Raw genomic sequence first — 14,365 nt, forward strand, 5'->3', positions numbered from 1 at the left:
TCCTTACTGTTATCCTCACACACACGTGGATGACAGCATTACATTTAAATAAGGCTCCAAAGACAAGGCACGCAGCGGTGTGCATGATTCAAAACGCGATGTCACAGATGATCTGCGTCATTTGAAAGCACGGACCAAATAATCAGTCCAACAAAACAAACAAACAAACAGAAAATATCCCACCTATCCAAACACAGACAGAAGAGTTCTGCTGCAGATTTGGAAGTGGCAATGGACAGATTGAGTTCCGCCACATGCAAGTAGAGACCAAAACTAAAAAAAAAATCGGATGCTCCTTGGAACAAGATCTTTGCTATTAATCTTTATTTGTATGCTTGTTCTCTGGAAAGCTCTTTATTTTGAAAGCTAGTTCTCAGACAAGCAGCATAAGGCACATACAAAGAAGTGCTTTTGTCATAGCACGAAAAGAATGACTATATTTTTTAAATCATTTTTTTTTCAGGGTATTAGTAAAAAGGTCTATTCATGCAGAGCAGAAAAGAAAAAAATAATGAGCAAAGGTAAAAAATGCCAGACCCGTGAAGGTATGCATGTGTTGTCTCGACACTGAATTTCATGTTGATGTAAGTAAATAGATGCAGGTACACCTAACTATGTCAGATAGGACAATTCCTCAGTGAGCCCCAGGGGTACTGAGAGGCAAACTAGCTTCAGGCCAAAGCATTCGCTGAGTTTGGTTCATAGGAAGACAGTTGAAATGTTGCTTCATGGCGTGGGTTTTCTAAAAGGAAGGGAAAATATTAGGGAGATGTTTGTTAAAGGGAGATAGGGAAGAGTTAGTACAATCTTCATTATTTATCATGCAAGAAAGGGAAGCATTGCCTTTTATTCCAAAACCACTGCTCATCATCTGTTTCCAAGAGTAAGAAAGGAAATTAAATTTTTCTCATGGGAAACCAGGTTTATATCTTCCTCTGTATTAGCACAAGTCTAACACCCTAAGGGAGGTGACATCTTCAATGAGGGTGTCCCCGCTTCATTATTCTGGAGAACAAAGAGGCTCAATGGCAGCCTCACCGGGAGGAGGACGTTTAAATGGCCCCTGGCTAGACTAAAACACAGTAGTAAGCAGTGGCCTTGGGGGGGGGGGGGAGGCAGTGGAGAATCCAGTCTCCTGGGGCATCGACTGAGCATCAATTTCAAACACAGGAAATGAGAATTCGTTCATAGTTCATTCACGACCATGTTCTCACTAAAAACCACCTTTTCACATAAAATGTGTGGAATGTGCATGAGCTATAAGATGGGCTTGGCTCTGGAAGCTGCACAGTTTGCCAAGGATCTTACGGCACTGCCAGGCTACTGAAGTCAGGGGTCCAGGCAGGGGGCAGGAGCTGTCTGACTCACTCCTCCACTGCCAGGCTTGTGACCTCACCATACACTACTTGGACTGGATGCCAAACTAGAAGCCATTGGAAAAACTGGCAAGATGTGCTCGCAACAGCTGTGGTTGCCCTTTTCTTTTTTAATCAGATAAAAAGCCATCTGGCTGCATGAAGGATCCTCTCTCAGCTGTGCCATTTCATATACAATATTCTTTATCGTTTTCACATTAAAATTGCATAATTCTTAAAGAACTTTATAATCAGATTGAACAAAAATGGATTTAGGCCCTGGCCAGTTGGCTCCGTGGTAGAGCGTTGGCCTGGCGTGCAGAAGTCCCGGGTTTGATTCCTGGCCAGGGCACACAGGAGAAGCGCCCATCTGCTTCTCCACCCCTCCTCCTCTCCTTCCTCTCTGTCTCTCTCTTCCCCTCCCGCAGCCAAGGCTCCATTGGAGCAAAGATGGCCCGGGTGCTGAGGATGGCTCTGTGGCCTCTGCCTCAGGCGCTAGAATGGCTCTGGTTGCAACAGAGCAATGCCCCAGATGGGCAGAGCGTCGCCCCCTGGTGGGCATGCCAGGTGGATCCCGGTCCGGCGCATGCGGGAGTCTGTCTGACTGCCTCCCCGTTTCCAACTTCAGAAAAATACAAAAAAAAAAGGATTTAAACAGTATCTATGCAGCTTTTACTGTGGGGTTTGGTTGTTTGTTTGGGGAGGGGTTAGTATAAGGACAAATATCAAGCATATTTTCCTTTCCAACCATTCTACAGAGAAATTTCTAGAAAATAACCTTGCTGATGCTATTTCAAAAATGAATCCCAACCCATTCCTTAGAATTGGGGCTAGGGGTACTGATAAGACTGACAACAAACTTCTCAACAATAACAACAAAAGAAATTAAAATAAAATAAAAAGAATCATGCCCCAAATGACAATATTAGATCTTAAAGTAGAAATCTATGGACCCAGAATGTGAAAGAAACCACCTGGGAAATGGCTAATGACAGGCGAGATTCACTTGGCAACCTAAATAAATGAGTGATGAAACACTTTGGTCCAGTAATAAATTGTGACAGCTATACTCTGGCCAGCTCTAAAATGTCCTCAAAATGGATTAAGCTCCAAGATTTTATATTAGCTTTTCATGTGATGAGGGGAGGTTCATGCTATTCAAGTTGGTCTTTCGTACAGAGAATGATGTTATTGGTTAGCAGATATTTACTAAGCACCAGGGATTTCTTTTTTCTTCTCCAAATGAGCCCTTCACTCACCCCTCCCAGACAGGCTCTGGGCTTTATCACACAGCCTCCGGAGGACTGGCTGTGTGGTTGAGGGCTTACCCCCTGTGCCCCCCCAGCCCTTTCTTTCCAGCACCCCTGACATCAACAGCCCAAAAATCTGTCCTACGTGTGTCAGTGGAGGCATAATAGGGACAATAAGGAAACAAAAAAAAATTCTTAATTTTAATTTAAATTTTAAAAAGAACCCTTATAGCACCAGAGCAGACTAGCCTTTGCCCTACAGAATATACTGCTGTCTCAAATTTGGTTGCAGGGTCATATAATAGTAATATATTTACATAGGTAGTTCCTATAGGATTTGTAAAACCAGATGGTTTTACAGCACTCAGTGATCTTTAGGTGTTTCCAAACTCTCTGTCTTATCTGTGCAGCCCACAACATTTAAGCAATTGCCCCATTTCTGATATGCACTATCATTAGATACTATCATTATCTTAATATATTTACATGGTACTACCTGACCAAGTGGTAGCGCATCGGACTGGGACTAGGAGGACCCAGGTTCAAAACCCTGAAGTCTCCAGCTTGAGTACAGGCTCATCTGGTTTGAGCAAGGCTCACCAACTTGAACCCAAGGTCACTGTCTTGAGCAAGGGGTCACTCAGTCTGCTGTATCCCCCTGGTCAAGGCACATATGAGAAAGCAGTCAATGAACAACTAAGGTGCTGCAATGAAGAATTAATGCTTCTCATCCCTCTCCCTTCCTGTCTGTCTGTCCCTCTCTCTGACTCTCTCTCTCTCTCTGTCTCTGTCACACACACAAAAAAAATTATATATATATTTTTTTTTTCATATATATATATATATATATATATATTAACATGGTACTTACCAAACTGTTAAGGATTACATAATTATTTTTCTTTTTTAAAAAACAATTACTGATTAATTTTAGAGAGAGAGGAAGACAGAGAGACAGGAACATCAATCTGTTTCTGTATGTGCCCTCACCAGGGATTGAACCGGCAACTTCTGCATATCTGGACAATGCTCTAACCCAGTGGTCCCCAACCATTTTTGGGCCACGGACTGGTTTATGTCAGAAAATATTTTCACAGACCGGCCTTTAGGGTGGAATGGATAAATGTATCACGTGACCGAGACAAACGTCAAGAGTAAGTCTTAGACGGATGTAACAGAGGTAATCTGGTCATTTTTAAAAAATAAAACATCGTTCAGACTTAAATATAAATAAAACGGAAATAATGTAAGTTATTTATTCTTTCTCTGCGGACCAGTACTAAATGGCCCAGGGACCGGTACCAATCCACAGCCCGGGGCTTGGGGACCACTGCTGTAACCAACCAAGCTATCTGGCTAGGGCCATAATTATTTTTCAGTGTAAGTTTAAAACTACAAGGCAGCAAGTGTTCATGTCAAAGATCCCTAAAGTGACATCACAATATTCCCCAGTGGCTCTATGTGAGTGTTCTGGTTAATGTTTAATAAACAAATATGTAATATCAAGCTCTTAGCACTAAATACTCAGCAGCAATATTTGTATTTCATGAACGACAGCTAGTTTTGTGGGGGTTTTTAAATTATAATTTATTGCCAACATATGGACAGCTACTGTCATTCCCCTGTAAGTATGTAAGTATATTGGTCAGTAAAGGAGTCTCTGTAACAGAAGGCTGATCACAGGATACTGCCTGTACCTTCACATAAATAAAGGTCACCCTTTATTTGTATATGAACAAGCTCTCCCTCAAAGGTGCACCTTTTCCCAGAATTCATTCCGACCACAGGCTTCCACGCCCTGGTGCCCCATAGTGAGTCTGATAGAGTTCACCAGTTCTATGGCTCCAGAAGGGGAAGCCTCAAGCCATGGGAAGAGAGGCAGAGCCAAACCAGAACCCACTTCTCCTACCACTGAAATGTCGTACAGAGAGCATACTGTAACTAACAAGTTTCCAACCCCGAACTCTGTGGCTACCTGGACAAGTGGAGGAAAGAAAGCATAAAAAGGCCTAAGAATCTTCTCCTCCATCTTCTTCTTCTGGTGCTGCTTCTCCTGTCTCAGCTTCCTCTTCCTCTGCTTCCCCTGCTGCTCCCTCCTCGGTTATCTCTCCTGTCTGTTTTTAACAAAAATTGTGTTATTATTGAGAAGGGTAAGGGTCAACAGATACAGTGAGGAAAGGAGTATAGATTCCTAGACTAAAGCTGAGGGCCTCCCACACACCCTACCCAATACACGCTCCACCCAACACACACCACATCACACACACAGACACAACACACACCACACACATACAGCACGCAACATACACAGCATACACACAGACAAAACACAAACACATACACAATGCATGAACACACACCATACACAATATACATGATGCACACACATATAAAACACACAACATACATAATACACAACACAAACCACACACATAAACAACACATACCACACACACATATACAACACACAGAACACACATTTATGACACACAATACATAGCACACACATAACACCAAACATACATATAACACATGCAGTACATGCAATAGACATGCCACACACACATACAAAGACATCATCTTTCTAAATAGAGACTCCACAATGTTGAAGGGTGCTGCAGAGTCATGCATTGTTTCACATTAGTTTCATGATTTCTCTTAAGCAACTATTCTTCACTTTGGGAAAGAATGGAAAATAAGAGGAGTGCTTCCTGAAAATTTAAACAGACAGAACTTCTTATCTTGATGCCTTCTCTTTCTCCCTAATCATTTCCCATTATTAATTTCAATCATCAAAGAAAGGATTTGGGGTTCTTGTCTTGTTTTGTTTTGTTTTTACCAAACACAAGTTTCTAATATAAAATAAATACTATTGTCTTTGAAATTAGATGGATTTTTTATTATGATCATTAAAACAGCTGGAGTTCTTGGAATGTCTAACCTGCACTTGGCAACATATCAGCGTACCAAGAACTGAGGCTGGGAACCAGTGGTTCTCAGACTTGCTGGAGCATCAGATTCTCCGAAGGGCTTGTTAAAACCCAATGGGTTCCACACTGTTACCAATGCAGTGACCTGTGCATGGACTGAAAATGTGCATTTGTAGAGGGTCCCAAGCAAGCCTGGTGCTGCTGCTCCAGGAACCCCACTTTGAGGACCCCTACTGCAGTCTTTATTCTCTCTTAAATCACTGAGTATGTGATAACTAAAGCATGATGAGTATTCGCAGCGAGTAGGTTTTGGCGTCACCACCCACTAAAGTCAGCACTTACCAGAATGGGATTATATTAGTCCCCACACCGTGCATGCAAATTAGAGTCTTTTTGCAATTACATAATGGAAACAAATGTAATGGAAATCAATGAAATGTGAGCATGAAAAGAATGGGTTTTCCTATGTAAACTTAACAAAATGCTTTGGAAAGACCCAATACATGTAAGTCACCTTAAAAATGTGCCATCAAATGAGGCATCAAAATGCAGGAACAATAGCAAGGAAGTCTCCTTCCAAGGACCTGGCCCAACCTGGCACAGCTGCACTGAAAACACCCTCTGCTACGGAAGCTGGGGAAAAGGTCTAGAGCCACGCCCCAGTTGTCTGGGCGCCTCTCTCTGATAAATCTATCTCCAGCATATTTCCCTTCTCATCAGGTTAAAGGAGGGTTTTCTGGGAGTATATATGTAGGAAAATGGTCTGAGATTAGACTTCCCTGAAACAAGTCTTTGGTGCGGGCTTTGGAATGCCAAGCCCTACGGGGGCAGAATGCTTCATGAATTTGCATGTTATCCTTGCGCAGGGCTTGGCGTTCCAAAGTCCGCACCAAAGACTTGTTTCAGGGCGGTCTAATCTCAGATCATTTTCCTGCAGGTATAGGTGGTTGCATCAGCTTCTTAATGTCACAAAGAAAAAGAAAAAACATAGCTAAAGCTATAATTCTCTCACTGTAAAAGCCTGTGTTTTCTATAATCACAACTATTAAATACGCTACTGTACCTCTTCCTGTGCTATCTCTCCTTCTTCCTCCTGAGGTCCGTGAGCAGAAATTAAAGAAAAAATATAAATTAGCATAAGCTTGAAGTTCAATCTAAATATTAAGCAAACTATAATAAAATACATGATTTTATCAAAATGAAAGATATTAATTGGCCCTGGCCATTGGCTCAGCAGCAGAGCATCAGCCTGGCATGTGGATGTCCTGGGTTCAATTCCCAGTCAGGACACACAGGAGGAGCACCCATCTGCTTCTCTATCCCTCCTCCTCTCACTTCTCTCTCTCTCTCTCTCTCTCTCTCTCTCTCTCTCTCTCTCTTCCTCTCCCACAGACATAGTTCAGTTGAAGCAAGTTGTCCCTGGGTGCTGAGGATAGCTCCATAGCTTCGCCCCACGTGCTAAAATAGCTCAGTTGCCAAGCAATAGAGCAATGACCCCAGATGGGCAGAGCATTGCCTCCTAGGGGGGCTAGCTGGGTGGATCCCAGTTGGGGCACATGCAGGATCTGTCTCTCTGCCTCCTCACTTCTCACTTAAGAAAGTAAAAATAAGACATTAATTTATTGGTACAATACATAAATAGCACAGATATGATATCTAAGCGGTACCAACTTATTTCATGCATTCTATTTCAAGCCCTTGAAACTTTATGAGATTAATAAGACATTTTTCTATCACTCATACACCTGAGAAAATATAATTAATTAGTAATACTGCTTAATTTTATGTTTAATTCTATCTCTATGTCCAGCATATATTGCAGACCCATAAAGCTATTTAGTAAAATTCAGACCATATATGTAAGCAATCAGGAAAGTTGAACAAATCTCTTGTCTTTTCTGCCTTCATGTCCTTATAAGTATGCTTCTACTGCAGCTTTGAAGCAATCAGTAAAAGTAGATCAAAAACTCTCCCTCCGTCAGACCAAAATGATAACATTTCTGGACCATGTAGTACACAAACACTGATCTGTGGTTAAAGAAAGAAACTTTAAAAAGAGAGAGAGAGAAACTTGCAAGGTAAGAGAGGGTAAGATCATCACAGGCTCAGACAGGTCTGCACTCTGCCCACCCAATGGAATTGTTGTTTTTTCTCAGATCAAAGTAATAGAACCAAGATACAGCTGCTAAAAATGCAGGGAAATGAGATCCATCGCTTCCCAGAATGGCCTTCCAATAATCCTCTCAGGGACCGGAGCACTACAACTGCTTCCAGTAAGTGAAGAGGTATGTTTCCAAAGAGCCGTTCCCAGAAATACCTAATGCCTCACAACTCGGGCAGTGTGCTCATGGAATCATAGATGAAGGAGGTAAAAGCAATCTTGCGGGCATGTGTATTCTTGCACCCACTTCCTTCTTTGGACAGATAAGGACATGAGGCCACAGGTTTAAATAATTGTCCACAAAGCAAATAAATAACACAGTCAGAACTCACTGTGAGAAAACCAGTTAGAAGGTGACGGAAGACAATTGGACTTTGGGTGATGGGAATGCAGCATAATCAAATGTCAGAATAACCTAGAGAGGTTTTCTCTGAACATATGTACCCTGATTTATCAATGTCACCCCATTAAAATTAATTTTAAAAAAAGATATAATCAAAGAAAATAAAGTCTATTTTTTCAGATTAAAAAAATACTCAGTGTGAGGCTCCTGGCTCCTAACTCAGAGCCCCTCACACACCACTGGGCTGGCTCTCAAGATTAGTGACAGAAAAGGTAAGTCATGGAAGGCACGTCACAGAGTACCCACCACTTTGTCACATTCCCTCGCCCAGGCTTCTGTTTTGGGCCAGTTCCGGACAATGCTCTCTGATATCTGAGACTGGCATAGAAAGCACAGAACATGAAAGCCTGACCCAGCTGGTCAAGGAAAACACAAGAGGTTCTCCCAGCACTGCAGACGTCCTTATGTGAAACACCACTAATGACATACCAAGTTCTCATGCTAAGGTAATGTCCAAGAAAAGAGAGTCCTGCACTTGTTGCAAAATTCAGATGTTGGTTTCTCAAAGATGTGCTAACTAAACCTCTTTAACATTGCCTTTCTGCCCCTGTCTTCTCTCTCCGTTGCCATGGCCACCTTCTTCTCTCCTGGGGTTTCACTGCTGCTAGTCTTCCTCACCTCCAACCTGTTCTCCACAGTGTAGCCAGAGATATTATTCTAAAAGACAATAAGCCTTACCACGACAACAAAGAACAACAAAATTTCCATCTTCTCAAGATAAACCCGTCGTTCTCAGAATGTCTGAAAGGCCACCAATACCCCATCCCCTGATGATCCTCCGGCCTCAACCCTCCCTGCTCTTCATTCCAGCTGCACGGCCCACGTGGTTTTCTCATGTCAGCCACACCTCCCAGGATGCTGCTTCACACAATGTTTTCAAGGAAGGCTTTCCTGACCTAGAAGGCTGAGTGAGGGGACCCCTGTATCTGCTCCCACAATCATCATTTACTTATCTGTCTCCTTCACTAGTCTCAATACCCCACGGGGCACAACCTGTGTCTCACTCATTTTGGATCTCCAAGACCAAGCCACTGTCTGGAACCAAGGTATAAGTTCAATAAATGTGTGAAGGGATGCAGAAAGTCAGCTCTTAACTCTCTGGATCTCGAAGAAAATTACTTTTCTTCTTATCCACATAAGGTCAAATTAAAATTCACAATATGCAACACAGAATTGTAAAACTGTGTGAGTTTTACATATTTCTAAATCCAATTATTTGTATTAACTGTATTCAGTTGAAAGAAACGAGTTTAGAAGAGATGCACTATTAAAAATGGGTTATTCTCAGAGCTGGCCTGCAGGGCAGCAGGGGTTCTTATAGAATAAGTGTTAGTCTCTACTCTCACAGGTGAGCTAGCAGCAACTACCATGGGACTGAGGTGTCTTTATCAATGCCTGAATTGACCTTAATTTTTTTATTTTTTTTTTTCATTTTTCCGAAGCTGGAAACAGGGAGGCAGTCAGACAGACTCCCGCATGCGCCCGACCGGGATCCACCTGGCATGCCCACCAGGGGGCGATGCTTTGCCCCTCTGGGGCGTCACTCTGTTGCATCCAGAGCCACTCTAGCGCCTGGGGCAGAGACCACAGAGCCATCCCCAGCGCCCGGGTCATCCCTGCTCCAATAGAACCTCGGCTGCGGGAGGGGAAGAGAGAGACAGAGAGGAAGGAGAGGGGGAGGGGTGGAGAGACAAATGGGCACCTCTCCTGTGTGCCCTGGCTGGGAATCGAACCTGGGACTCCTGCACACCAGGCCGACGCTCTACCGCTGAGCCAACCGGCCAGGGCCTGAATTGACCTTAATTTTTTGAAAGAGACATTAAATAGAGAAAGTAATTGCTCAGAGAATTTATAGAAATACCTAGCTTCAAAGGTCAAATAAGCTTTGAAGAACCTTAGGTATGGCCATCCCCAGCTCCATGAAAACACAAACTCTGTGGGAGCAGTGACTGTATCACTTTTACACTCCACCCCCCACCCCCCGCATTCTTCCTGGCATGTGGCAACACTCAATTGTCAATACAATGATGAATGAATGCATTTGCCACCCCATCTCAAATCCCTCTCAGGAGGAGGGGGGACATGCTTACTACATAAAAACCTAAATGCCCATCCTTAGCTCACAGAATTGTAAAATATCAGAATCAGGCAGATCCTTACCTACACACAATGCTTGAATTGACTTTTATGGTTGGTAGATAATTATATGGACAAAAAGGGTTGTTTTTTTTTTAAGATAATCATAATCACACAGTCAAGCTCTTGAAAAACCTTAGCAACCATTCCTATTACAAAGCTACAACTTGAACTTATTTCACCACGTTGTTCCTCTAAGAAAGCCAGTCGGGAGGAGCCCCACATGTGGGAAGTCTATTTTTGGCGGGAACATGGCCAGGGAGGGTGGCAGCCAAGGCGGCGGACGGCCAGGAGTAAGGACAGGTGTCAGCTGTGGCGAATGGCAGGCTAGACCGACTGGAACAGGTGGTTGGTGCGGAAGGAAGCCTAGGGCTGGCGAGGAGCGACCCGAGGCGAGCAAGCTGGCCTAAGAGCTGCTGGGGATTGGGGGCCACACCTGAGTTCTGTTGATCTTCAGAGACCACCGGGGCCCAGACTCGGGAGCTCCTCAAGGACCTACTCCAACATCTGTCTCCAAAGGAAGCAACTTTCCTCCAGACCAGTTTTGGAGGAAGCCAAGTGGGATAGTGTACAGACCACAATCAGGCCAAGGTCTTTAAAACATTCTGAAGAGGACCTGAGTTGGCAGAGGACACAACTTAAAATCATTTTACCCTGATGAAAACCAAACACAAACGTGAACCAGCCTCAATGTTTTCAGGGTTTCATAAAGTTCTCGTGATGTCCCATCTACAGTTCCTTCCTGAGGGTGTGCCCAGAGGCTCTCGAAAGACCAGGATTCTTCTGGGTTGTAATATAGAACAGGGGTCCCCAAACTTTTTACACAGGGGGCCAGTTCACTGTCCCTCAGACTCTTGGAGGGCCAGACTATAAAAAAAATATGAACAAATCCCTGTGCACATTGCACATATCTTATTTTAAAGTAAAAAAATAAAACGGGAACAAATACAATATTTAAAATAAAGAACGAGTAAATTTAAATCAACAAACTGACCAGTATTTCAATGGGAACTATGCTCCTCTCACTGACCACCAATAAAAGAGGTGCCCCTTCTGGAAGTGCAGTGGGGGCCGGATAAATGGCCTCAGGGGGGCCGCATGCGGCCCGCGGGCCATAGTTTGGGGACCCCTGATCTAGAAGAACCCACCTGGATGTGTCTAGTACTTTGAAAATCAATGTTAGGCCAATAAAACTCTGAGATCTAACTGTCCTTTCTGTTTATTGCACACAAGCCTGTTGAAGTCCAGGTGCACCGTGACGACAGGGGTAAGGACAGCCGAGACGGCGTCCTAGCTCAACACGTGTGAACAAGCCCCAGGACCACCAACACGGACAGGAGGTTCTGTGAGCACAAAATGCAACTTCTAAATATCACATAGCTTTTGTCTCCTTCTGACATTTCACTGGATTTTCCCACTTTTCCATTCCAAAGTTAATTATGTTATTATGTTATTTTTAATGTTTATGGACAAATCATGGGGTTGTTTTCTTATCAACTGAATTAAAATTGGTCAAAGAGCATTTGATATCATTTATCGAATGAGAAAAAGTCAGTCTGGCTTTATTAGAATAAATATTATTAAAGAGTTGAAAAGTGAGCTCGATAACATAATGTTAATAGTATTCTTCATCTAAAATACAAATGGCTTTTTAAATTATAAGATAATGAAATTGTCACTATATTTAATTTGAATTTATTACTTCTAAATTTTACAGACTACCATAAAACCCCATTTAACTTCTAGGCCAAAATTAAAGATTTCATATTTCTCCAAAAAAGAAAAATTCAAAGAGTCTTAAATTTTGAATATTTTGAAATAGTATCTTCAAATATGAGGAATTTACTGCCCTAGCACCCCCAAGTTAAACATCATGGTGCCCTATCCCCCACCCCCATTTTCCACAGCATGGGTATCAGTCTCCATGCCCTTCCTCGTCACATTCCATATGCCAGGAACAGGGGTCCCCATATCTTCAAAGCTGTCTATACCTCTTTGGAATCAATAAATAGGTAAAAATGCAAACCATCAGGGTTCAGAAAATAGTCTTTGCTACAGTTGGACCAATGCAGAAGCCCACTGAAATTCTCCCAAAGGGAGGCTCCACCTAATGCCAGCAGCATACCCCATCCAGGCTCTCTCTGCCCCTGGGTCTCCCACTCATCTGGCTTCCCAGCCACAATCTTAGAATTCTTGAAATAAGCAGTCCCTCTGGTCCCCCATTATCTTAGCTCGATGCTTCCAGAACCAGTCCTCCCTCCTCCTCACATTCTCCCCACCCTTTGCCCTGTGGCTCCTGACTTGGAACCCCATCTAGAATTGTATCACAGGCCTCGGACCAGCTGAGATCTGTGATTCCCCCGATTGGATTTTAATTGCTATCAGTTTCCCTACCCAAGGCACTGTCTATCCTCAGCTTCTATTGGCTTCCCACAAAGCACCGTTAGCTCTGTGTCCCCTGGAGGCAGTGCTCTTGGTGGAAGTAGGCTGGGAGTCTATCATTATTCATGACCAAGGAATAAGGTCCTTGTTTTATAAGGAACAAAAACCCAACCTAAGCCTAACGACACAACAACAAATTATTAAAGTTCTGTCTAGACTGCCCTTCCAGGCTGGGTTCAGGGTCCTTCCTCTTACTTTCTTTTAGCCCTAAATCCATCTCAACCACAGCAGTTAACACATTAGACGGAAATTACCTGCTTCCTCTCTAGCTAAACTCCTAGCTTCTTACTTTCCTCCCCACTCTGTGTGCCCGGAAAGATTCCTGGCACTTGGTAGGAGCTCCATAATGTTTGGTGAACAGAATGGAGTCCAATGAAACTGCAGGGAAAAAAGCAAACACTCACATTCTTCTCTTGGGATTCAGCGAGGTTGCCTGCATCTTCCTTGTTCTCTTGCTGTGCCTCATTTTCTCCACTTTCTTCAGCTTTCTCTGTTCCCTGGCCATAAAGGAAACACTGGGTATCACTAACGTGAGATAAGCCTCCAAGGAAACACCAGACCACCAGTGCTGTGGTTTTCCTATTTGGAAACAACAGTATATATATAAACAAAGCAAATGCAGACCTCCTGTGTACAAGGTCATTTAGCTACTAGAGTATAGGATCGCCACCCATCAAAATCGCTGATAGGAGCTTTTGGTGAAATTCAACTGATCTGATTCACGAGCATGGTAGCTCTCAAATGAGGAATTTCAATTTACCTATGTGAGGCTTATGAAGAGAATGCCAAAGGAGTCAATATTTAGCCAGTGTTTGTTTTCTGTTGTTCGTGTGTAAAGGAGGCTTCAGAATTTTAAAGATTTAGAAAGATGATAGATGATAGATAGATAGATAGATAGATAGATAGATAGATAGATAGATAGATAGATAGATACAGGTAGATGATGGGTAGATGGATGGATGGACAGACGGACGGAAGGGAGAGAGAGAAGGAAGAAAGAAGGGAAGGAGGATGGATAGATGGATGAAGAGACAGACTGATAGAAAGATGATAGTTAAGGTGGACAGACAGACATAGACATAGAAAAATTAGGACCGAGTTGACACTGAGGAGACTGATCTACGGAAAGATAGTTCGAGGTCCCAGCTCTTACCTCTGTGGTGCCCTGCGCCTCTCCCACGACATCGCCATTGGGAAGGGAAGATTCTTCCTCAGGCAACTTTTTCACCTGCATCATATAAATTGAAAATGTTTCAGAATTCCCTTTTGAGGATAATAGGTTATACTGCAACATCATTTATTCAAGTTACTTTGTCTTCATCCTTCATTTTATCTTCACAACACTTTGACCTCAGTCAGTAGGACAGCCACTACCACTTATACCTTTAGAAACAAGAAAATAAAGGCAGAAAGTGTCACATTACAGTCAGAGGCAAGGTTAGGTCTATACCTCATAATTTATGCTCTTTTGACTAATCCAGCAGCTCCCAGTCTTTTAAAATATTACAACGTAATATTTCTCATAATATTTCTCATAATCTCATATTCTCAACATAATTTTTCTCATAACAAGGTAAAAAATCTGTAACTACGTGAAGTGATGGATATTGACTAAATTTATTGTGGTAATCATTTCACAACATATATGCATATCAAGTCCTTATGTTGCACATTTAAACAAATACAAT

General features: G+C 42.8%; 1 protein-coding gene across 2 annotated transcripts in view; it reads right to left on the minus strand.

Moving 5' to 3' along the window:
- Positions 1 to 307: 307 nt before the first annotated feature.
- Positions 308 to 14,365, minus strand: part of SH3BGR (SH3 domain binding glutamate rich protein) — a 52,773-nt gene continuing 38,715 nt past the window's right edge. For both annotated transcript variants that reach the window (XM_066259349.1, XM_066259350.1), the window contains 5 exons: positions 13,831 to 13,905; positions 13,082 to 13,174; positions 6,599 to 6,628; positions 4,581 to 4,719; positions 308 to 742 (listed from right to left, as the gene is read on the minus strand). In XM_066259349.1, coding sequence (XP_066115446.1) covers positions 4,615 to 4,719; positions 6,599 to 6,628; positions 13,082 to 13,174; positions 13,831 to 13,905 — 303 coding nt within the window. In that variant the 3' untranslated portion in view covers positions 308 to 742; positions 4,581 to 4,614. The remainder of the gene's footprint in view (positions 743 to 4,580; positions 4,720 to 6,598; positions 6,629 to 13,081; positions 13,175 to 13,830; positions 13,906 to 14,365) is intronic.

This window comes from Saccopteryx bilineata, chromosome 2, assembly GCF_036850765.1.
Source record: "Saccopteryx bilineata isolate mSacBil1 chromosome 2, mSacBil1_pri_phased_curated, whole genome shotgun sequence".
In the NCBI taxonomy this organism is placed as follows: Eukaryota; Metazoa; Chordata; class Mammalia; order Chiroptera; family Emballonuridae; genus Saccopteryx; species Saccopteryx bilineata.